This window comes from Epinephelus lanceolatus, chromosome 9, assembly GCF_041903045.1.
Source record: "Epinephelus lanceolatus isolate andai-2023 chromosome 9, ASM4190304v1, whole genome shotgun sequence".
Classification (NCBI taxonomy): domain Eukaryota; kingdom Metazoa; phylum Chordata; class Actinopteri; order Perciformes; family Serranidae; genus Epinephelus; species Epinephelus lanceolatus.
Window position 1 is genome coordinate 47305001 of NC_135742.1, and position 24366 is coordinate 47329366.

Sequence of the window (24366 nt, forward strand, 5' to 3'; positions counted from 1 at the left end):
TAGGCTCATATATGGCTGTGTGACTCTGCTCGTCCACAGATCAGTCGTCAGTGCATAATATTCCACATGTGGAAGTTACTCTTTCACCTTCGCACGGCATTCTTCATACATGTGGGGCAGTTGGACATAACTGAAGTGTTTTCGATCAGGCATGTTGTATCTGGGGTCAAGGGTTTTGACCAGTGCCCTGAAGCCCTTCTTTTCGACAGTATATACTGGGGCCATGTCTTACATATGAATTTAGAAATGGCATCTGTAATTTCATGGTGTCTGCGGGACTACTTGTCATAGGGGATGCCTTTGGTCAACGATTCTTTCAGGCTCGTTTGGTGTGTTTTCTTCTTTTCATCACTTTGTGGTTTTGAGGTAACGTTAGTAGTTTGTCGCATCTTCACGCTGTCTCTGTACTGTTCTTCATGTCGTGTCTTTAAGTGGTAGAAAAGATTAGAGGTGTTCGAGTCGCTAGCAACGACTTGTTGGTGGCATGTTTTGCAAATTACCATTGTCTGGTCGGTGTCTGACTTTTTAAATCCAAACCAAAACCAAACTATGGAATTCCGGTTCCCTCTTTTCGGCACTAATTCCTCTCTGGGTTCTGTTTCCGCCGTGTTCTCCGCCACACTCTCCGCCAAGCTCTCTGCCTCTGCCATGTTGGTGTTTACATCCATGCATGCTCCCCTAGCACTGCTGTAAACGAGTCTTTGCGGGTGACGTAAAAATGCTACCGCAAAGTAGTAGCTTTGCTGCAGTTACATTAGCCTTCATTCATTGTTCATACAACGTGTAACAATGTGTAATTTTAATTTAAAAGAAAAACCGATATAAACAATAGAGGGTTATATTGTACAGTAGACATTTTTATATCGCACTACGATATATATCGTAATGTCGCACAGCACTAATAGTGTTCATAATCGTCGGTGGGTGTGGAGTCGCTAGCGGAAGGAATAGCCGTCAGCTTGGTTTACACCTGTACAGGAGTTGTGAGGGCACCACCGGTGTTGTTGGTGTCGTTTCAGGGATAGTGCGGCAGGTCATTCTTGTACGCCAGGCCCATGATGAATGTATACACCAGGCTCATGATGAATGCCACTCCCACTATGCCTAACAGCACCATGCCTTTGCTGTGGCGCCTCATGTTTTGTCTTCCTCTGCTCTTGTCTGTGCTCTGGTAATCAACTGTCCAAGTGACGTCATCATGTTTTGCACTTTGCTCTTTTGTGGAGGCCCCTGACCTTCAGGTTCTACGGTTCTGCAGCAGTGAGTGATGTGGTACCAGTGGGGTTTCCCTTTCACTTTTACTGCTGTGGGTGTGGTCAGGATGACTTCATGCCGACCACTCCTCAGTGATTAGTCCCACCTTCTCAGATACATGCGTAGATACACCCAGTCTCCTGGGTGTATGGGGTTCTTCACTTCCTCCTTCCCCTGGGTCTCATTGGCCTCCTTAACCTGTGCAAACAGAACTTCATGTATACGAGTTAATCTTTGCACGTAGCTGTGTAAATCTTGAGTGAGCGTGTCAAGCAGGGCGCCTTGCTGAAGCCCACATAAATATGGAACAGGCATGGGCTGACCCGTGAGCATCTCATGCTGTGACAAATGTGTCATGTGGTTAGTTTGCATTCTCATACTCATCAGTGCTAGCGGCAAAGCAGTCAACCAGTCTATTTTTTTCTCCTTACAAATCTTTGCTAGTTTTAACTTCAGAGTTCCATTTGCTCTCTCAACCATTCCTTGAAACTGCTGATGATAGACACACCCTAAGCGATGTTTAATCCCTAGTGCATGAGTTATCCTTTTCATTACTGCATTATCAAAGTGCGTGCCATTGTCAGAACTTATCTCTTCCGGTATACCAAATCTGGGAATGACCTCTCAGGTCAGAAATTTGGCTACAGCAATGGCATCTGCTTTAGCTGTTGGGCAAGCCTTGATCCACTTACTGAACCTATCAATAACAACCAGGATGTACTGTTTTCTATTTTAACCATGTTTAACCATGTCAATGAAATCAGTCGCCAGGTGCTTGAACGGTCCCTCTGGTATTGGGATGTGTCCAATGGGTGCCGTTAAGGTTTTTTGTTCAGCGCAATAGCACATCTACTCAACAAGTGGTCAACCGTTGGTTTTAAATAAAGTGACCACCATGCCTCTTCAATGTCTTTGCAGCCAAATCAGCAGCAGCATTTCCACGAGTAACAAAGCTAGAGTCTGCTGCACATTTAACAACTGCCAAAGAAGAGGGCAAGGTCATTGCATGCATCAAATCAGCGATCAATTCACCATATGCTACAGGTCTACCATCTGCTCGCAGAAACTCCCTCTGATGCCAAATGGCACCACTAAGATGACACGGAGATGATATGTGCAGCCTCCTCATTCCACTGCAAGGTGGTGCTTTGTGAATGAGAGGCAGTTTTTACCAAATCACGCAATGGTTGAGTCTTTAAAGCATAGTCCACAATCCACGTGCAGCTGTAACCTGCCATGCCTAGAAAAGAAAGCATGTGTTTTGACATCATTGCTTTAGGGGCTTTCAATATGGCCTCCAAATGATCTGACACAATGCGACATGTTGTTCCTGAAAGCTCCATACCCTGGTACTTGACCATGGGGAGGCAAAATTGGAATTTGTCTCTACTGACTTTATGCCCATACTCATACTCATACTCATACTGTTCCCGCGAGGAGGAACAGATCAAAAGATGATCAACATACTGGATCACAGTAGATGGGACATTTAGGTTAGCCAGCTGTGTCGCTAGCAACCTTTTAAAGTTGGATGTCGACTCAGAATAGCCCTGTACTTACCTTGTGTATCAGTACTGTACACCCTCAAAGGTGAAGGCAAACAGGTAGCGTGAAGATGAATGTAATGGGACATTAAAGTAGGCAGAACACAGGTCAGTGACGGTGAAGAACTTGATACCTGGTGGAATGGCAGACAATAAGGTAGCAGGATCAGGTACTTGGGGAATCTCAGCTTCAACTATCGCATTTATGGCTCTGAGGTCGTGCACCAGATGCCATTGGTCAGAGTTCATCTTGGATACAGGGTAAATGGGTGTGTTGCAGGGGCTAGTCATGCGCTCCAGCACGCCAGCCTCCAACAGTCCAGCAATGGTTTTTCTGATCCCATCAGTCTGTTCCTGAGAGAGTGGGTACTGTTTGTGAAATGGTAGCTCAGCATTGGGTTTTAACTGGATCACCACTTCTCCAGATGAGGACATCAAACCGATGTCAGTTGGGTGTTTTGTGCACAGTTTTTCTGGGACCTCAGCTAATAACGAGGCCACCTCTGCAGCATTGTCTTCACTTGGAGAGGGAATTTCCAACATCTGGTTAGCAGGACCCTTATCGAGAAGTACCTTGGTGGCCCGTGTAGTGACAGAAGCTACCAAGGAGATTCAGGTGTAGGTCCTATCAGCAGCGATGTGGAGAAGTGAGTTTCCAGTTGACACCCAAGATGCTGCGTGGGCAGCAGCCACCACCTGGCCCAACTCTTTAGGTGTGTGAGTCTGTGAAACCATCAGAGAGACATGTGGGGCTACAGAACCCCCAGTTTCGTCAGGTTTAAACCAAGAAAACAGTGAGGATGGGAGTATGACCTCGGCAGCCACACCTTCTGGTCCACAGTAAATGTCACTGATTTGTGAGTCGTGTTCAGTGCCAGACATTAGGTCATCCCAAAGAGTCTTGTACTCCGCCTATGAGCTTTAGGTGTCATACATCAAGGGGCAGTGCAAAGGATCCTGAACAAGATAATACTGATAGTCCAGTGTTTCAATGAAGGGTGCCCAGTGGAAAACTATATCCATAGGGATGAGCAGGGTCACAGTTCCAGCCAATAGACAGTGGCAGGTCCATTCACGTGCAAAGCCGACATCTGTTGAATGAGAGGGGTGCAAGGGTTGTCATGATCAAAGGAAACCTGGATTCCTACTCAGCTGCAGAGAATCTTAGCATTTAGGCAACACAAAAGGGCACATCCCAGGAGGTTGCATGGTGCCACAGGCAAATACAGAAGTGGAGAATGTATGGTGAAGTCATCGATAGTCAAGCATAGTGGCTCAATGAAATGTAAGGTTTGTCTTAGTCCTGAAAAGCCAGTAGTTGGCAAGGGGAGAGGTCCATCCTTACGACCCACACATGAAAAAGCCACACCCGAGTGTACTAGAAATGAGACAGGTGGACCTCCCTTGATGCAAAGATGGACAGTAGGCTCATTACGTGGGTCTGTGATGAATACACTGAGCACATTCCCCTCTTCTGGCTCCTTTGGGCACCCGTAGCGGGACTCTTCCCACGCTGGAGAAGGAGGCAGAGCCATAGGTGTGCAAACAGCAGAGGCGGATATGGAGATGCTGTTTGAATGGAGTCAACCTTTTTGTTTAGACGTGGCAGCATAGGACAGTCTCGCATCCAATGTGTTGCATCACCACAGTACCAACACCAGCTTTGTACGGATGGATCAGTAGGCTGGTTTGGAGGACCCTTTGTCCATGCTCTCCAAGGGTTAGGGACACCACCCCCATGTCCACGCTTCTGCTTTGGGTTCTTTTAACAAAAACTGGGACAGGAAATGTCACAAAAAGGGTTGGGGATATTGCCACCTGTCCATAGGCGTTGAAGGGTGTTCCTGGTGGGGGAACCAGCTGCGGGTAAGGCACTGGTCCGGAAGGTGTAGGTGCTGGACCGGGAGGTGTAGACTGGTTGGGTGTAACCATGACTGCCTGCATGGTAGTGGGCTTGTCAGTTTTCTTCTTACCTTGCAGTTCAGCTTGCAGCGCCCCTAGTTGAGTTTTCACCAGCTTAAGCTGTAGGTCTGGGGCATCACGTCACTGTAGGTCTGGGGCATCCCTATTCTGCAGGTATGTTGTTGTGTAGTGAACAATATATGCCAGGCACTTAGTCCAGGGCTTTGCTGTGAGGCTGACAACGATGTTTAGCTCGGTCTGTACAGCTGTAGGCAGAGCCTGGATGAGCTTGTCAATAAAAAGTGCCTGGGTGGTTTCGTTAGCATCCCATTCTGACAGTGTGCGCTCTTTCCATTTTTTTTGGAACAGCTGGATGAAGTTGTGGATGGGGGGTACCCTCGTCCCACTAATAACCTTTGAGGCGACTAGGTTCTGGTTTGGTTGGATAGGTTTCGCGGATGGCTGCCCGTACCTCACACCGGTATCTGGAGAAATTTTGTCATCATATTTGTTATCGTCCATGATTCCTCCAGTATTTGCTTTGTTAAGAGTGGCTGATACAACCCCTGGGTCCAGCTGGTGACACAGGATTTCCTTTATATCCCTTAACGCCAAGCTGAACCCAGCTGTATGTTCCTCAAACTGGGTGATCGCACTCTGTCACTGACTATTAATCCTCAGAGGAAATAGTCCAGTGGCATCATCTTGTTTGTATCCATAATATTAGGGCTTCCTCAGGGTGCTTCCATTCCTGAGTCTGCTGCGTGTAGTGCTGTCTTCAATGTCAGGGTCTTCTTGGTAGTCTTGCTCGTCCTGCATGTCCCCGCAGGCGGCCTGGTCATTTCGTATGGACCATTCCAGGCTTGCGGCTGCGCGTAACAGGTTGTCTTCAGCTTGCTGTAGCTCCTCTTCCATTTCATGAGTGGTCAAGTGGCTTTGTCTTTCCCATTCCGTCCTCCGAGCAGCCACCTCTGTGTATTCAATAGTAACCTTTCCTGAAATAAACCTTTCAGTGGTTGCTGGCGAGGTGATGGGAATATAAGGACTGGAGCGAGCTAGAAATGTCTGTCGTGGCGCTGGTGTGGATGTCTTAGCATAGTCCGCTGGGGTAGTCAGAGCCCTTGCTGGTGGCGGCCCATTGCCAAACCCTGGGGACGCCTTCTGTTTCAGCATAGAAGAAGAAAAACAATCCGAATAAACTCACAGCATAAACTGTCAGCAGTGATTACTGAAACCCAAAACGCTTTGATAGGAAAAAAAACTGCCCAGGGGACCAACACATACAGCGTCTATTATGTCCAACAGAATATTCTGGAAGTATTTTTGTCTTTACCACCTTACCAAAAACCCCAGTGAAAAATTACAGGCTATCGTTGACCACGGCCGCCATCAGTCTGTAATAAAATATGGTGCCCACCTGGCTGATTGCCTTAACAGGTGACAGGTTGACACGCCTATTCCCACAATATTGGCTAAATAAAGATCCCAAATTCACCTACCCGAGTCCACACCCAACAGCTAACACCATGTATCATGATATTCATTATACAGAGCAACAAACCATTTAATTCAGACTTTTCCTATTACAACTAACCTTTATTTCTTGTCAATTTTCCTTCATGGTTTAGAAAGAGATAAGCATAAAAGAAATTATCACCCCAAGTAGATCCACTCACACTCTATTTTTCATGCACAAATGGGCAACCAGCATATATTTTATTATTTCTTATTATTAATATATTTTTTGTTTTAATTGTGTTTTATATGACACAGAGCATGTATTAAAATGTATTGTATATATTGTTCACACACATAAGACTTTGACACTAGCTCAATACAAACCTAAAGGATTATCAAACATTAAAAGACTTAGACAAATTTTTCAATTTACACATTATTCCAGTTCAGGTGGATCCCTTAGTAATCAACGTGTCAGATTATCGTCAAATACTTGTGGCAGTGAATTGCTCCATATGTACAAACACTAATGTTGACTATTACTTTTCTATTACTATTCTCCATCTCTCTCTTATGCAATTATTTATCTACTTGCTCATCCATCTAATTATTTATTATATATTTTTTCATTTACTAAATTAGTTATTTATTTTTCAACAACAAAAATGAGCTCTCTCGTTATTACTATAGGGCTTTCATTCTTTGTGTCATCTTAAACCGGATGCCTAGCCCTACAATGCTCATGTAACTCTACCATTTCCTCTAGTGGAATCTTGGCTACATTTATCTGGGCCTGCCCTACTCATACAGCGGATTCTCAGAGCTATCACATGCAAATATAGCCTCTGGGCCTGCCCTGTATTCCTATATTAAAATTTGAATGCAGCGGCATCTTAGTGTAAACACATGCAACTTAACCCCTGGGCCTGCCCTGCATTCCTATATTAAAATTTACCTCACAGCACACCAGTACTGAATACAGCAGATTCTCAGAGTTAACACAGATGACTCAACCACTGGGCCTGGCCTGTATATCCAATCCAATCCAATCCCGCACGAGATAAAAATATGCATACACATAAAAACAACAACCTACATGGTGTCAAAAGCCAAAGAAAAGAGGTGGGTTTTAAGAAGACTTTTAAAATGAGAGAGTGAGGAAGCCTGTCTAATTCGCAGTGGCAGTTCATTCCAAAGTTTTGGTGCTGCCACAGCAAATGCTCAATCCCCTTTGAGCTTAGGCCTAACTGTAGGCACTGTCAGGAGCAGCTGGTCAGCTGACCTGAGAGATCGACTGGGTGTGTAGGGGTGCAGCAGCTCAGAGAGGTAGGGTGGGGCAAGACCATTTAAGGCTTTAAAAGCAAATAAAAGAATTTTAAAATGAATCCTAAAATGGACAGACAGCCAGTGGAGTGAAGCTAAAAAAGGTGAAATGTGCTCATACTTTTTTGTGCCAGTTAAAAGACGTGCAGCAGCGTTCTGTACCAGTTAAAGAGGAGCAATGGAGGACCCACTAACCCCCATATAAAGTGCATTACAGTAATTCAGCCGAGTGGTCACGAAGGCGTGGATTACTGTCTCAAAGTGCTTTCTCTGAAGGACTGGTTTTATTTTTGCTAGCTGCCGTAACTGGAAGAAGCTAGATTTCGCCACAGCTTTAATCTGGCTGTCAAACTTAAGGTCTGTGTCCACTTTTACCCCCAGATTATATACAGTTGGCTTGAGATACTGTGCCAAGGAACCCAGATAAACTAAGGGGATCACAGAGGTGCCACCAAAGACCATCACTTTTTCATTAAAATTTAGGAAATTTAAAGCCATCCAGGCTTTGAGGTCGTCTAGACACTTCAGTAGTGGCTTAACAGAGGAGAAGTCAGTCTTTTTAAGGGGCATATAGATCTGACTGTCATCCGCATAACAGTGAAAAGAAATGCCATGCTTCCTGAGAATAGAACCAAGTAGATAGAGAGAGAACAGAAGAGGGCCTAGCACAGAGCCCTGTGGGACCCCACATGAGAGAGGAGCAGTGGGGGACACGGAGTCACCAAGGCTGACACAGAAAGTCCGATGTGACAGGAAGGACCTGAACCAATCAAGTGCTGTGCCGCTGATGCCCACCCACTGCTCCAAACAAGCAATCTGGATTTCATGGTCCACTGTGTCAAATGCAGCAGTCAAATCTAAAAGCAAAAGGATAACACAGTGACCAGAGTCAGTACCTAAAAAGATGTCATTACAAACTCTTAAAAGCGCTGATTCTGTGCTATGCAATGTTTTAAAACCGGATTGGAAAATTTAGAGAATATTTTGTTCATTTAAAAAGTCCATGAACTGAGAGTATACAATCTTCTCTAAGATTTTAGAAAAGAAAAGCAATTTAGAGATTGGCCTGAAATTAGCAAAAACAGTAGGATCCAGCCCGGGTTTTTTTTTTTAATCAAAGGCTGCACAACTGCATGTTTAAAATTTACAGGGACCACTCCTGAGGACAGACTGCAATTAATAATTGTGTGAATAGATGGCCCAACAATGGGGAAAACCTACCTGATGGCATCAAATGACCCACAATCTCCTGCACAAAGGGCAGGGTCACAGGCTCAACAGGGGACAGACACTGAAGGATCATGAGCAGGAGGTGAAATAACTGCTCTGGCAGAAGTGACTTTATCAATAAAGAAGTGAAGAAAGTTTTCACACACAGGAGGGGAGGCCTCAATTCCAACAGTCTGTGGCGCATTCAGAGCAGAGTTGATAACTTTAAACAACACACGAGGCTTATGACAATTTAACATAACCATATCTGAGAAATATTTTCCTTTAGCCTCTTTCACAGTGGATTGGTAATGATGCCAGCAATCCCTCAACATTTGAAATGACACTTGCAGTTTGTCCTTTTTGCACTTGCGCTCAGCTCTACAACACTTCTGTCAATTTTGCTACACTAGAGTAGTGGATTCTCAGTAACACATTTAATTTTCTTATAATAAATCCCACCTAAATCGAGGCACTGCCTAACAGTTCTCCCTAGGACTTCATTCACTCTGCACACCTCCCAACTCACACACACAATGTTAAAAGGAAGGAATTTCCACTTGCTCTCACACAGTGTGGCCATATATCTGCTTCATTAACACACCAGCTTCTGTTTATTACCATAATTATGTCTCCCATAATTATACTAGGTTTGAGGAATTGCTGCATTGGTTTCCTACTACTGATTCGGTCAGGGTGACCTGAGTGCACATATCTCTTGGCTGTCCCCCACACTCCCTTTTCCTAAAAAGACCTTTTCCATCAGCCAGCTGCCAATAACCCTACCGTCCCCTGCGTCTACATATGGTTAGCTATTTGGGTCAAAGGATATAGCATATCTGTAAACAGTGACCCTCAGTGAAACACAACACGCGTGCATGAAAGCAGTCGTAAAACATTTGGGCTGTTCCCAGTAGGGTTGGGTATCGTTTAGGTTTTATCCGATACCGGTGCCAAACCGGTACTTTTGAAACGGTGCCGGTGCTTAAACCGTGCCCGAACCGGTGCTTAAAGAATGGAAAACATACAAACTTTGTCCAAAAATGGTGCCTTTTTATTAAGGCATTTTGTGTTTGCTAGTTCACCCTACATGCATAAATTTAGCGCATTAATTTAACAACATTAAGATACTTACTCAACGTAAATTACACATTAACAACATTAAGTTACTCACCCGAAGAAGAACGGCTGCTGTCATCATCTGTAGCGTCAACGACACTGGCATGGCTGGGAGTGGGACTCTCTTCTCCGGGGATGCTGCTAACTCCAATAGCGGCAGGAGATGTGCTTGGCGTGGGGTCTCGCAGGCTATCAAAGACGGTGCATTGCTCGGCTTTTAAAAAAATGCCATGTGTCGTCAAATTCGAGGTGTTACCTCCCTTGCACAATACCGCCTTCGAGCACTTGTTGCAGGCAGCCGAGTCTGCATCTTTTGAGGTGAAGTGCAGCCAAACTTTCGACCGTTTCGCCTTCGGCATTTTAGGTTCACTTCAATCCAATCAAGGGTTATTGTGTGCAGGTGCAGGTGAAATATACTGACGTGACGTCACGTGTAGTGCACATCCACAGCTGCCCAATGAGCTGGATGCACTTCTCGGCAGGGATCCAAAACTCTGCATAACACCGGCACGGCAATAGAGGTAAGGGGGCGGTAATGAAAAATTCAGTGGCACCGAAATGAAGCACCGAAATCTGCGTTGCTTTTCGGTCTGGTTACTACCGTTTACGTCGGCACCGGTGCTGTCATGGTACCGGGTATCAGTACCCATCCCTAGTTCCCAGTGTACTCTGTAACTTTTTCCTCCAAGATGGAAAATGTTGATACGGTGACCTTTATCCTCCCACGCAGTTCATTACCAGTTCAATTTACAGTATGTTCAAGTTCAGTAAGTTTCAGTTCAAACTTCAGTTTAAACTTCCACAATGGTCATGGCAAACTAAGTTTGTTTAGATGGAGAGTTGAAAAAATATTTTTTAAGCCCTAATGTAGGAGAGTATGGAGAATGTATTATATTTATCTATCATGTTATTTCCTCTTCCAGGTAATGCTAAGACACTGACAGTGAATGGCTCTGAGTCTCACACTGTGCTGCCCAACCTGACCCCAGGGGTCACCTATCAGGTCACCATCGTTGCTCTCAAGGGTCAAAGTGAGAGTGAGCCTGGATCAGACAGCATTACCACAGGTAAGGCTTATGTGGAACACACATATACACTTTAATTTTCCTAAGACTAGATCTAAGCATGTGTGTTTACCTGGATTTTTCAGTTTTGTGATACTGTAATAATTTGGTTGTACAGCTACTCTTTTGATACAATTTACAATCTCACAACAATCAACACAGCAATCTCTAAGAACAATTCAAATAATAAATAATAATTAAAGCTGCAAGCAGCGATGTACGGGCCCTCGCACTTTTGCCAAACTCGGGGGTGCTGTCAGGATGCCGGCTGAAGCGGCAGTTCATTTCTGTGGAAGTCAGACACCAAACGCAGAAGTGAGATGGCATATCCGCCATGGAGTGTGGATGCTGCAATGACATTTTTTTTGTTGTTGTACTATATCCTTTTTCCACTATGTGGCACTGGAGTGGATACCAATTATACATCATGTTGCGGTACTCTAATTGTAGACCGCACTGTGTAAATGTCATGTAAATCAAAAGATAAGTGTCTCATAAAACATACTTCCTGTTGCCAGTGGGTGGCGCTGTACTCATTACCAAATATTGGCATATAGATGTGTTCCCGGCGGGACTGTCGTTAATCCTGGGAAGTTTGGGGAAGATTGCTTGTATGCTGGAGTTATAAACTACTTCCTGTTTTGTGGCGAGACCCCTAGGTTTGATGCCTTGCCACAGTCACATAGTTTGATGAAAACTCAAGCCTGTAATAGCTTTTCTTTTTGTTTTTCTTTTCAAAATTTTGTATGGAGGCACTACTGAGCCATTTTTTTTTGCAACCAAGCACGAAACCCCTAAAATATCAAATATTTTACCACTTCTGATATGTCTGCAAAGTTTCATGAGTTTTTGAGTATGTTAAGTCCCTCCCAAAGTCAATTCATTTGAGTTAAGAAGAAAGCTTAAAGCGTCAAGCAGCGATGCACCGCGCAACTTGGGGGTGATGGCAGGACGCCGGCTGACGCTGCAGTTCATTTCTGTCAAGGTCAGACACTGCACGCAGGACTGAGATGGCATATCCTTCATAAAGTGTCGGCACTGGAATGACCTATTTCACATTTTGTATCACATCCTTTATACATGAGAGGATGCTGGAGAATGCATCAATAATATGTCATGTTTTTGTACATCAAATATAGACCACACCATGTAAATTTCAGGTAAATTAAAAGATGAGTGTCTGAAAAGATGTACTTCCCGTTGCCCATAGGTGGTGCTATGTCTATGACTGAAAATTGTCACATAGATGTGTCTAGGGTGAGACTATTATCAAACAGTGTGGTGTTCATACATGCAGGCGAAACCAGCTTCGGGGGCTGCTGAAATTTTCTAGGGGGCGCTGTTGAGCCATCTTGGCACATCAAAGGACAAAAATCACATCAGACAACACAATTTGGGACCTCTGATGTGTGCCACATTTCGTGAGTTTTCAAGCATCCCTTGCCCCTTCAAAACAACTTCCTGTTTTATCAATCAATCAATCAGTTTTATTTATAAAGCCCAATATCACAAATCAGAATTTGCCTCAGAGGGCTTTACAGCAAACGACATCCATCTGTCCTTTGGACCCTCACAGCAGATAAGGAAAAACTCCCCAAAAAATCCCCTTTAACGGGGGAAAATAAAAGGCAAGACAGTGTTTGATGAAAACTCAAAAGCTTCATTTTTGAGTATCATCATGGTTCTATTCTAGCTCTGTCCATAAGGAGATATTTCTGTGTGTGTGTGTGTGTGTGTGTGTGTGTTACAGCTCTGGATAAGCCCCGTGGTCTGACTGCAGTCAACATCACAGACAGTGAAGCTCTGCTGCTCTGGCAGCCCGCCATTGCAACTGTAGACGGCTACGTCATCACCTACAGTGCAGACTCTGGTATCTAGTGTGTTCACATGCATGTCTAACACAAACAATACGTAAAGATATATGAATAAACACACATACTGTAGCCTACATAAAATACATTACAGTGGTTTTACTTGCCACAGTTGGTTGAATGATGATGTTGAGATTATCTTTAGATGATCATTACTACCTTTCAACGAAGAACTAATGAGACAGAAGAGAGGATATTTTTTTATCATATCTGAGTGAACTGCATTTGAATCAGAGGCATATCTGTTAGAGGCATCAGTCCAAACAGGTTTGCTTCCTCTTTTACAACCAGCCTATCATCATGCATGTTTGTCCTTGATGTGCTAACTTGAAGGCCCGTTTGTGTCATTCCAGTGGCTCCGGTGATGGAGCGTGTATCAGGAAATGTGGTTGAGTTTGAGATGAGTTCTCTGACACCAGCAACACACTACACTGTGAAGGTCTATGCTGTGAGGAACATGGCCAAAAGTGCAGCCACTACAACCGAGTTGACTACCGGTGATTATTCCTGCCTAAAAGCTGAATCACACTAAATCAAAAATGGTCAAAGTAGGAGCCAAACACTCAACTGGATTTAATATCATAACTGCAAGAAATAACAGCAACAAAAGCGTACTCAAGAAGTGAGATAACAAAGAAGAGGAACTGAGGTTACAACACTGTAACCCTATTGCTGTTGGCACAGGTGGATTCAATGAGTAGTGCTTTCCAATCACAAGCTTGCATTCGCCCACTAAAATTTGCATAAATATATATAGCCAGCTAATCAGGACTTGCCTATATGTTATTTTGTTTTGTACAAGCTCTTACTGTGAAGCACCAATGTTGAGTTTTCATCAGCAGTAACTTAACACAAATCTCATCGATTTCTGAAAGTACAAATAGGGATACGGAAGACAAACTAAACTCCAAACCACAAAGGGATTCAGTTAGAAGCCACAAGAGTTGAACACACACAGAGACTTTGAGAAAAGTCTCTCCCTCTGGTGTCCTGCACAGACAGTAGTTGAGTGTTGCCACACACACTTGTTTGTAGGGCTGACCCAAAAAATTTGAAGGTTCGAAGCTTCGTTCGATGGCACGGGATTTGATTGTGAAAAAAAAAAATTAAAATATTCGGCTTTTTTTTTTTCCTCCCGTTTTTTGGGGGGACCTTGAATGCAGCACCATCAAGGAAATAGAAAGCCGGACGTGCAATGAATGGAGACCTATTATCTTGCTTGAACACAGACAACTAAATTCTTTCAACAATGTGACTCAAAATAATGATAAAATAGATTTTACTGATGTAAAATAATATGCTGATGGTGACATTTTCCACCGGTCTGCTGCGCTCTGAGTCTGGTGTCAGTGACACGTGCTGCTCTGAGTCGCGCATCTGTCTGCTTGCGCTGCAGTGCGTGCCAAGGGTTTTAATTTTTAGTGTTAAAGCAAAAGTTAAACACTACTTATCAGCAGTGTTTTTTCATTTGTTAATATTTTTATCTCAATTCTAGGGTTGCAAGAAACTACCTTTTCGCCATAATTTGTAAGTTATTAACTTTTTTGGACTTTTTTTTTTCGCTCAGTGGATACTGCTCGCGCTGCCTGGATGGTCTGCACAAGAGACAGTGGCAGCTAACTCTGTTAGGCAGCATCGGTGGTAGAGGCTCACTGCACTCTGACCAGCCAGCTGAGACGAAAGCCGTGCAAGCTGGGCAGTGCCTAGCAGGCCTTGCAGGCTGTTAGCTGCTGAACACTGCTCTCTGTATGATCTGCACTAAGGCATTGATGAGGTAATTTGGTAACCCCATCCATGGGGAAAGCTGATCAGTGGGCAATTCACCCCCGCTAAATGATGCTAAGGCCGTCATATGGCTCCTATATGCACTGTGGGCTCTGCAAGTATTGGGGTAGGCACATCCTGATCGGCCGGCTTTGAGTGAGTAATTGCGTGCTTGCCAGTGGAGGAGAGCATTACCCATAGAGTCCAGTGGAGGGCAGAACCTGTGTGAGACAGAGTTTAATTATATTATAGCTATGCTGTTGTTTAGCTTGATAAATGACTGCAGTGATGTCATGTAGAAATATGTAGATGAAAAATGTATAAACCATTAATCACAAAAAGGGCTATCACAACTGAGAGAAAGAGCAACCGATAGAAAATTGACCTGGTAAGATATTGTTTTTAGATGTGGACGCCCCTCAGGACTTGACAGCCAGTAACATCCAGACAGAGAATGGTATGCTGACCTGGAAGCCACCTCGCGCCGACATCACCGGATACATCCTCAGCTTTGAGTCTGCAGATGGCGCCGTGCATGTGAGTAGACTCCAGAACTCCAACAGATTCAGTGGTAAATTCAATCTATTTAGTGTGTCTGGGAATTAAATGTCTGAACATGTTTCCTCCTTTAGGAGGTGGTCTTGAGTCCCACTGCTGTCTCCTATAACATGGCTCAGCTCAGCGCCTCCACAGAGTATTCAGTCAAGCTGCAGGCCATCGCTGGTCCAAAGAGAAGCAGAGTCATCACTGCTGTCTTTACCACCAGTGAGTGGACTCATATAGACACTGAACAGGTTTCAGCCATGGTGGGCTGTGTTTTTGTTAAAAGATACCTCAAAACCCCTACACATTTCTTTACACAACAATCAAACTAGGCACCTCCTCCTCAGCTCAACAAGACTTAGAGACCAGGGGTGGTCAAGCGAACAAAAGCGTGAATGAAGAGGAGTGGTCTTAAAAAGAACAAAGTAAATCAGAGGAGAAAAACATTTTCTGATTTTTTCACTGCGGTTACATTCTAAAGCAAAAAAATAACACATCCACACCCTGCACAACCCTGCAGGAAAGTGCTAAATTGCCAGATTTTGAATTCAGCTGAAGCTCATACTTGAGTGTGTGGCTCAATTAAACAGACACACAGACCTGCAGCTTGCATCCACAGAACAGGATGAGAGAGGGCTGGTCGCTATGTTTTTATAGAGTCCTGAACCTGTGCTGCTATTGGCTGGGGGCTATACACCACTACCCAAAGGTTGACTACCATAAACCTCTCGTCAAAACCAAAAATAAGAGGAAAATAAGAAAATACAGGTTGAGGGCAGGTTCTCTGCAGATACAGAAACCACCGCATACTAGTGGGTCATTAGCAATGATTGAGAAAGATTACTTTTGTGTGAATCTAAATTTTATTTTGTTGGAAAATCCTGCATTGTATGCCTTTAAGGCTATGGCATTTATCCATTGGTATTTTGGTATTTTATCCTTTTGGTTAATGGTAAATGGTATAGTCCAGCATTTGTATAGCGCCTTTCTAGTCCTCTCTCTGGCAGTAATGACCTTGTTGGTACTGTCACCTCATATCAAGAGGGTCCTTGGTTGCTTCTGGGGCTGGTATGCTTCAGTTTCCTCTCATACTTCAAACACACAGAGTGAGATTGTATTCATTTATCTAAAATGCTATCCTTGTTATTGAATGGTGTACAGAATGTACCATACACCTCCCCCAATGTATGCTGGGTCTCCCCAGTTAAGTCACGTGCTTGCAGCCATCCCTCTGCACTTTGCACACAGTGCAGCTGATTTTTGCTCTTCATGCATAGTCAGTGACGTTATTTATTATTCCTTCATATTATCTGCTTTGTGTGTTTGTAGCTGGTGTGCTGTACAGACACCCCAGAGACTGCTCCCAGTTGCTGCTGAATGGCGACACCTCATCTGATCTTTACACCATCTTTCTGGGTGGAGATGAGAGCCAGCCCCTGCAGGTCTACTGCGATATGAGCACTGATGGGGGTGGATGGATTGTAAGTCAGTAAAGTATATGCTCTATATGTGAATACTGAGGCTGCACTGATAAATATTTCTACAGTATATTAACAATGGATCCAATAACTATGTAAAATGTTGAAGCTGTCATTCTTAGGGACAGACCCACAGAGAATTATCATATTATCATTGTTTTGCCTTCACAGCCCAAATTTTACCGTTTGGTTCACAGTCATAAGAACAAGCTCTGATAAAGAGACTCTTCACTACCTTTTGAAAATCTGCTGTGCTTTCATTTAGTTTAGTTTAGTTTATTTGCACATTATATACACGAAAGACAATAAAATAACAAAAAAGTTAAAACATTGTGCAGGAGAGGTTGGAAGCCAAAAAGACTTATAAAGATTACCTCCCCTATATAGCTAGCAATGAACAAACTTCAAGGTGTCAAGGCTTAGTAGTAATATCAAACTGATATACAGAAATGAATGTATAGAAGGTGTGATGTATTACAATGAGGTCCAAAAAACAAAAATAATCATTTTTAAAAAATTCAAAACTTTTTTGGATGTTTTTTGAGCAGTGATAATGTAGATGCTGATTTTAGAGATGTAGGTAAATTATTCCAAAGAGATGGTCCTCTGTATTTCAGTGTATATCGATTCAGGGAAGTCCAACGATATGGAAGATGGAAGTCCCTTGAGCGTCTTGTACAATAAGAATTAATGTCTGAAGAAAATTTTAAAAAATTCTTCAGAGTGCTCTGCAATTGATGAGTTAGGTGCACATATGTGTATATGAACACACGAGTCTGGTCTATTATAAAATTAGATTTATTTAAATTGAGAGAGAGTTTGTTCATCTGAAACCATTTAGAGATTGATGATAGCTCTTCATTTGCTTCTCGAATCAGTGTGCCAATTTTAATGTGAAGCAATAAGACACGTGTCATCGGCTAATAAAAGAGGCAGTATATTATTGTAGACCCAGGGTAAATCATTCATTTATATCAAAAGTTCCAAGGATGGAACCCTGAGGTACCCCACAAAGAAGATTAGCTCTATTAGAATTTTGCTTATTTAGACATACATATTGTTCACTGTCCTTTAAATTAACCAACCATTCAAGATCAACATTATGAAAACCATATTTTGAAGTTTACCAATAAGGGTATTGTGATCAATGGTGTCAAAGGCTTTTGACAAGTCTAAGAATATACCGAGATAATTTTTTTATTGTCTAGAGCTGTAGAGGCTTTATGAACGAACTGCAGAAGGGCCATTTCTGTTGTGTCTCTTTTTCGAAAACCATACTGATGGCTGTACAGTATGTTGCTCACATCTAAATGTTTTTTAATTCTTGAATATACTAGTTTCTCTAAAACTTTAGAAAAAGTGGTTAAGACAGATATAGGATGATAACATCCCAGTATCCATGTGTGTGGCATTGAGTCGTAGGCTTTCTTGTAGTCAATCCAGGCAATGCACAGGTTGGTCTTCCTGCTCTTATGTCACACATTTTACATTCAACCATTCAACTGGTTTGCAGTGGGAATATCTAAATATTTATTGTCATTCACTTTCAGGTGTTCCTCAGACGACAGAGTGGTAGACTAGAATTTTTCCGGAACTGGAAGAATTACACAGCTGGCTTTGGTGACATGAATGATGAATTCTGGCTGGGTAATTTAAACAAACATCAGAGCACAACACAGTATTTTTTTTATTCAGCATAATGAGAGAGCGCAAGATATTAGCCTTAACATTAGCTAGATATAAGCCGTAGAGATATTTTGAGATATATTAGAGATTTTTGGCACATATTTAAATGTAAAATAATGTCATATCTTATCAAGCCCATCACTGCATTTTTGTGTGCTTTGCCCATCTTATGAATATATCATCTCCTCTCTCACACAGGTCTTTCCAACCTGCATAAGATCACAGCTGGAGGTCAGTACGAGCTGCGAGTCGACCTGAGAGATAAGGGTGAAACAGCCTACGCTCAATATGACAAGTTCTCTGTCTCTGAACCTCGGACCCGCTACAAAGTCCACGTAGGAGGATATAGTGGAACAGCAGGTAAAGCTGACTTCTGTAGCATGCAGCCAAACAGTTCTGTCTCTCAATACTCCCTGACTTCCCTGTTATGTCTGCGGCACTCAGCTCCTAACCCACTGGTTCCTCGACATACATACATACATAAGTACATATTATGTATTTATGTGTTGTTGTTTTTTAAAGGCTCAGTTATTTCATCAAACAGCTGCTCACTGTAGTTTTTATTAAACAAACAGGAGGGAATAGTTTTTATTAAACAAACAGGAGGGAATGGTGACTATTTTCAGCAGTGGATTAATCCACATTTGGTGCTTTAGCAGGATGGTGTATGTGGGATTGAGTCTAAATAAGCTACAGTGTCGCTGTTCATGGTAATCATGAAACATTTCACTCAGTGACACAGTGTGGCTCACTGATGTGTTTCATATGACAACAAGCCCAATATCACAACTCATAATTTGCCTCAGAGGGCTTTACAGCAAAGGATACCCCTCTGTCCCTCTTTCAGGACAGACAGACATGCAAAAGATGTTGTGTGTAGAGATCATATCAACATAATAAATGTACATGTTATTCATGTAACAAAATGTTACATAAAGAGAAGGAGAGACAGAGAGAGATAGAGTAAGAGAGACAGAGAGAGAGATGCACAGCAATAGCAGTAGTTGTAGGCATCAGGCACGGCATGACCACAGCAGCAGTGCAACCATGACCCACAATCCAGGCATAGCTGCGATCTGTTAGAACCTTATATTAAAGGGAGCACAAAAGCTCTGTAGGAGAAGCTGAGTTGGTGATATGCAGTAATAGAACATGGATGTTAGCAAATGAAGAAGAACCAATTTTTCAGAATCTAAGAGTGAGAGAGAGAGAGAGAGAGAGAGAGAGAGAGAGAGAGAGAGAGAGAGAGAGAGAAGGGGCTCAGTGTATCATAGTAGGTCCCCTGGCAGACGAGGCCTATGCCAGCCTAACTAGGGGCTAGTCCAAGGCAAGAATGTAGAAATGGCGTCTGCCTCCCGGACTTAAACAGGAAGATGGTTCCACAGAAGAGGGGCCTGATAGCTGATGGCTCTCGCTCCCATTCTACTTTTGGAGACTTTAAGAACCACAATTAAAAAGAAAAAAGCTAGAACAGGAGAAATATTATCTCTTTTTTCTTAGTTCCCCTCAGTACATGTGATGCAGCATTCTGGATCACTTGCCTAATTATATGGCTAATTTTTACAGTATTACACAGGTAAAGAACATAGTCCTTGAAGTTTGTTTTATATGGGAGTTAAAGAACAAATTTTGATTAAAGATTACTCTAAAGTTCCTTGTGATCATACTGGAGGCCAGGACAAAGCCATCTAGAAAAACTATATCTTCAGATAGAGAGTTCCTGAGGTGTTTGGGGCCAAGTACAATATCTTTAGTTCTGTCTGAATTTAACATAAGAAAATTGGAGCTCATCCAGGTTTTAAACACATGCTTGAAGTTTAGTTAACAGATCCATTTCTCCTGGCTTGATCGATGGATATAATTGTGTATCATCTGCATGACAATGAATATTTACAGAGCGATTTCTAATAACGTCTCCCTAAGGCAAGCATATATAAAGTGAACAGAACTGGTCTGAACACAGAACCTTATAGAATTCCTTAAATAACCTTAATATGCGTGGAGGATTCATCGTACCATGAACAAACTGAGATTGATCAGATACATAGAATTTAAACTAACTTTAATTTAAACCTGTTGTGGAAATTCTCTGCTGTTGGTGAAAAATGAAATATAGACTTCTGCCGGCCAACAATGTTTTTTATTTTCTTTGCAAAGAAAAGGTCAATCAACACACGAGCGGTCAGAATGAAGAAAGACCCCGAGCATGGGAAAGCCTAAACATTTATACCTGAGGAACGCCTCTTAAGGTGTGTTTCACACTCTTTTGTCTGCCGCAGGTATTGGCGCAGACCCGCTAGGGTGTGTATCCTGCAAGGTTTTGTATCCGGGTGGGAGGTTAAGAGGTCTAGACATCTGAAGTAGTACACAAAGAAAACACAAAGAAATTGAAATTACAATTACAATTCCCCCCTTTTGATTATTGATTAATCACTAAAACAAAAAGAAAAGAAAGAAGTATATATATATGTATATATATATATATACATATATATACATATTAATTAAATGTATCATCATGGCAGTTGTTTAGAAGAAAAGAGAGAAGAAGAAAAAATTAATAATAATAATGATAAACAAAAAATATATATATACATAAAAATGAAGGAAAGGGAGAGAGAGAAAAGACAAAAAAAGAAGAAAACATTATTTACAAAATGTCATCATCAGAGTCAAAGTCTGAGCTGGGGTAATGATGGGGATCAGGAATGTGAAATTAGGCTGAATTTTGATCAGCATTTTTAACTTTCATAATATGTGTGAATTTGGCCTGATTGCCAAATTTCGGGATAAACAGTACAGGTGAATGTTGCACTTTGTCCTTCTGTCAGAGTGACAGTCTTGGCAGGTTTGTAGGTGTAGGAGCCAGAAATTGCTTTACTGATTGATTATTCTGTGTTCAATTAGTTTTGTCTTGTTGCCAAGGTGATATGCAGAGTTTGGGGTCACGTGAGCACCGTAGTTGACAGCCGGTAGGTTATATTAGAGGCTGCTTCACCTGCACTGGGGGGAGAGAGGTGAGTCTAGGTAGCCGAAATTTTTGTTGACCGCTTTTGTTCTTTTGTTTGCTTTGATACACGCTTGCCAATAAGTGTACACATTCAACATCATATGTGCGCTTGTAAAGCCACTGTAATAGCTGATTGTGTTATTTAAACTTCAAAACTTCTCTGGACTCAGTGTGCTTCTCTGGAACAGCAGCAGCGCGTCACACAAATACACAGGACCTATTCTCTGCCTCACAAGAGACTTTGTTAAGGTACTGGAAAGCTGCAATATTTGTCAACAAAAAAGGCATCAATTAATAAAGCGATCGCTTGCAGCGCAAATAAATCTACAGGATGCTCAGCGCAGGTCCCAAACAAAGTAAGACAAAGCGCCATATGATCCGTCATAGAGGACAGGTAAGCTCACCTGTGCATGTATGTGTGTGGAGAAGGAATCCGGATTGCATTAATGTCGAACGCCTCCGTTTGGAACAGTCGAATGAATGAACGCTGGTTGGATATGCAGTGTCTGTGCATTATGTTTGCTCTGCGCTCTGAATGACGTCTGCACTTTGATGCTGATATTCGAAGCTTTTTGATGTTACATGGAGGAAAGCTGATGCTGCCTTGTTGAAATGCAGTGTCCTGATTTGTTATGCATTGTGGATGGATTTAAACCGTGACGGTTCACTGAACATGGAATGAAAATGAGTCAAACAAATGACGCAGCCTCGTGCTCTGACATGGAGTCTGTGAAACAAAGGGAGAGGAAACTCACTGAAAAGGGTTTGCTGAATAAAATTGAAAACCTGCAAAATGAACGCAAACGTGTTGTTGATAAAATCAAAGGTTTAATACCAAAAATGAAAAGGCTCATGAAACAAAGAGAAAATGTGTCTGATGTGAAACAATGTTTGGATAATTTAGACACACTGGGTCTCATTCATGAAACGTGAGCAGAAGGAATTTGTGTGTAAACTGTTCGCAGACGGAAATTTACGCTCCGATCTTTTCGTAGCTACTAAAAAAATCTGCTCCTACTCCTACTCCTGCTCCTGACCACTCGCAGTGCTTGTGTAAATTTAGTAAAGCACATAAATATTGCTTGTCACTATTGGAAATTACAATTTTAACTCGTATTGTGCTCTGTTATGTACACAATATACAGATGACAAAAATATAACACATTTAGTTAAATTAGTTGGCAATTAGCAGGTTTAAGATCCAGATTAGGTTCATGATTGTGAATTATCTATGTAAATTATTACACATTCTTTCTACATGTTGAATGATGATAATAAAAATATCCCTAAGGACAGCCGGATCACACCCTCTTCGGCCTCGGTGCCTGGGTTCTGCAGGGGCAGCAGGAGCAGCAGGTGGTGGAGCCACGAAGGAGCACGCGCCAGCTGAAAGAATTATTTGAGACAACACGTTTTTTTTTGTTTGTTTTTTGTGGCTTTCTGATCATTTGAATGAATAAATCTGATTTGAAAAATGTTTAATTTACGTTGTATAAAACAGAGCTTTTAGGCTATTAAGATTCAAATAATTTGAAGATGATGCATACAAAACTGCTGTAGGCTATATGTTATCCATATCATTTGTTAAAATAAATGTTAAATAGCTCTACATTCCGACAGCCATCACTGATTTAGAGTTTATCCATTACGCACAAAACATCTCTGGTTTCCCGTTCCCACTTCATTCAAAACCCCACAAATGAATCTTCTGTTTGTTTGGTGACCACTGTATTTTTTTTGTGTGTGCTTATGCGTTTCTTTGCCTCCAGTTTCATATCAAACCATTTACGCTCCACCTCTGACATGGTTCTTTGTACTACGGAGACAACATTAACAGCATCTGTTACCTCCCTCCAGGCCTTTGCTTTGCCTGTCCCTGTCACACCACTACTAACTGAAGAAAATAAAATGTTTTTTCTTAAGTCCACTTCACCCAAAATTATTTCGATCTCCGCTTCGGAAAAATTCATTTTCTTTCTCTCTCTTTCTTTCTTTGGGCCATGACTGACAGGTCGACTGGATGCACCTACACCTCCTTATATGGTGGTCATTGGCTATTCATGGGTGGGGATTTATGCTAATTGCTGATTACCGGGAGCGCGCTGTCACTTTACGATGAATTGGCATTCATGATCATATACATGTGTTTACAATCAAATCTTTTCATTTCCCACGGCGTTCCTGAATCCGGAGTAGGTTTTTAGTAGCGTAGGCTTTTATGTGCAAATCTAGACACAGATTTACTCACTTTTCATGAATGAGACCCACTGTGTGAAAATGCCACAACCTCACACAATGAACTGTTGCCTCTACTCCATGAGGATGAACTCATCAACCAAAAGGAATGGTTTTCAAGCATTATGAATTACAGCAATACATTTCAAAAGGACACTCAAAAATGGATTGTTGAAACTGGACAAAAAATCTCAGCAACAGGATTCAGCAGAAATTCCATTACACCAAATGAATGAACCAAGTAAAATTGAGGATGACATTAATCCAAATGATAGTGTTTCAAATATTGGAAGCCACAAAACATCTCAGTCACAATGCTCTTTAACTTCTTCTGCACGTTTAAAGGCCGAAGCTGAGCTGGCAGCCTTAACCATGAGGCACAAATTATTAAAGGAAAAGCATAGCCTGGTTCCAGACCATATAAATCAATCAATCAATCAATTTTATTTATAAAGCCCAATATCACAAATCGCAATTTGCCTCACAGGGCTTTACAGCATACGACATCCCTCTGTCCTTTGGACCCTCACAGCGGATAAGGAAAAACTCCCCCAAAAAAAACCTTTAACGGGGGAAAAAAACAGTAGAAACCTCAGGAAGAGAAGCTGAGGAGGGATCCCTCTTCCAGGATGGACAGACGTGCAGTAGATGTCGTACAGAACAGATCAGCATAATAAATTATCTAATCCGTTTGACACAATGAGACAGAAAAAGAGAGAGAGGGGGAGACAGAGAGAACCTTCATAGACCCCACCCACTCAACTGAGTAGGCTTGCATCTCTGGTCTGGCATACTGCAATGAATTTGCGATTTATCTCGTCCAAAAGATGGAAGGACCAATGAATACCGGGGGTGGGGGCAGGTCTAGCGATTAGCCAGTCAGCGCCACGCTGATGTCAAGCTGTC

At 42.3% G+C, this 24366-nt stretch overlaps 1 protein-coding gene across 3 annotated transcripts in view; it reads left to right on the forward strand.

Annotated features, from left to right (window-relative positions):
• Window positions 1-24366, forward strand: part of tncb (tenascin Cb) — a 194080-nt gene that overhangs the window by 138314 nt on the left and 31400 nt on the right. For all 3 annotated transcript variants that reach the window (XM_033618445.2, XM_033618447.2, XM_033618449.2), the window contains 8 exons: window positions 10733-10876; window positions 12624-12743; window positions 13098-13241; window positions 14915-15045; window positions 15141-15273; window positions 16381-16532; window positions 18080-18176; window positions 18414-18575. In XM_033618445.2, coding sequence (XP_033474336.1) covers window positions 10733-10876; window positions 12624-12743; window positions 13098-13241; window positions 14915-15045; window positions 15141-15273; window positions 16381-16532; window positions 18080-18176; window positions 18414-18575 — 1083 coding nt within the window. The remainder of the gene's footprint in view (window positions 1-10732; window positions 10877-12623; window positions 12744-13097; window positions 13242-14914; window positions 15046-15140; window positions 15274-16380; window positions 16533-18079; window positions 18177-18413; window positions 18576-24366) is intronic.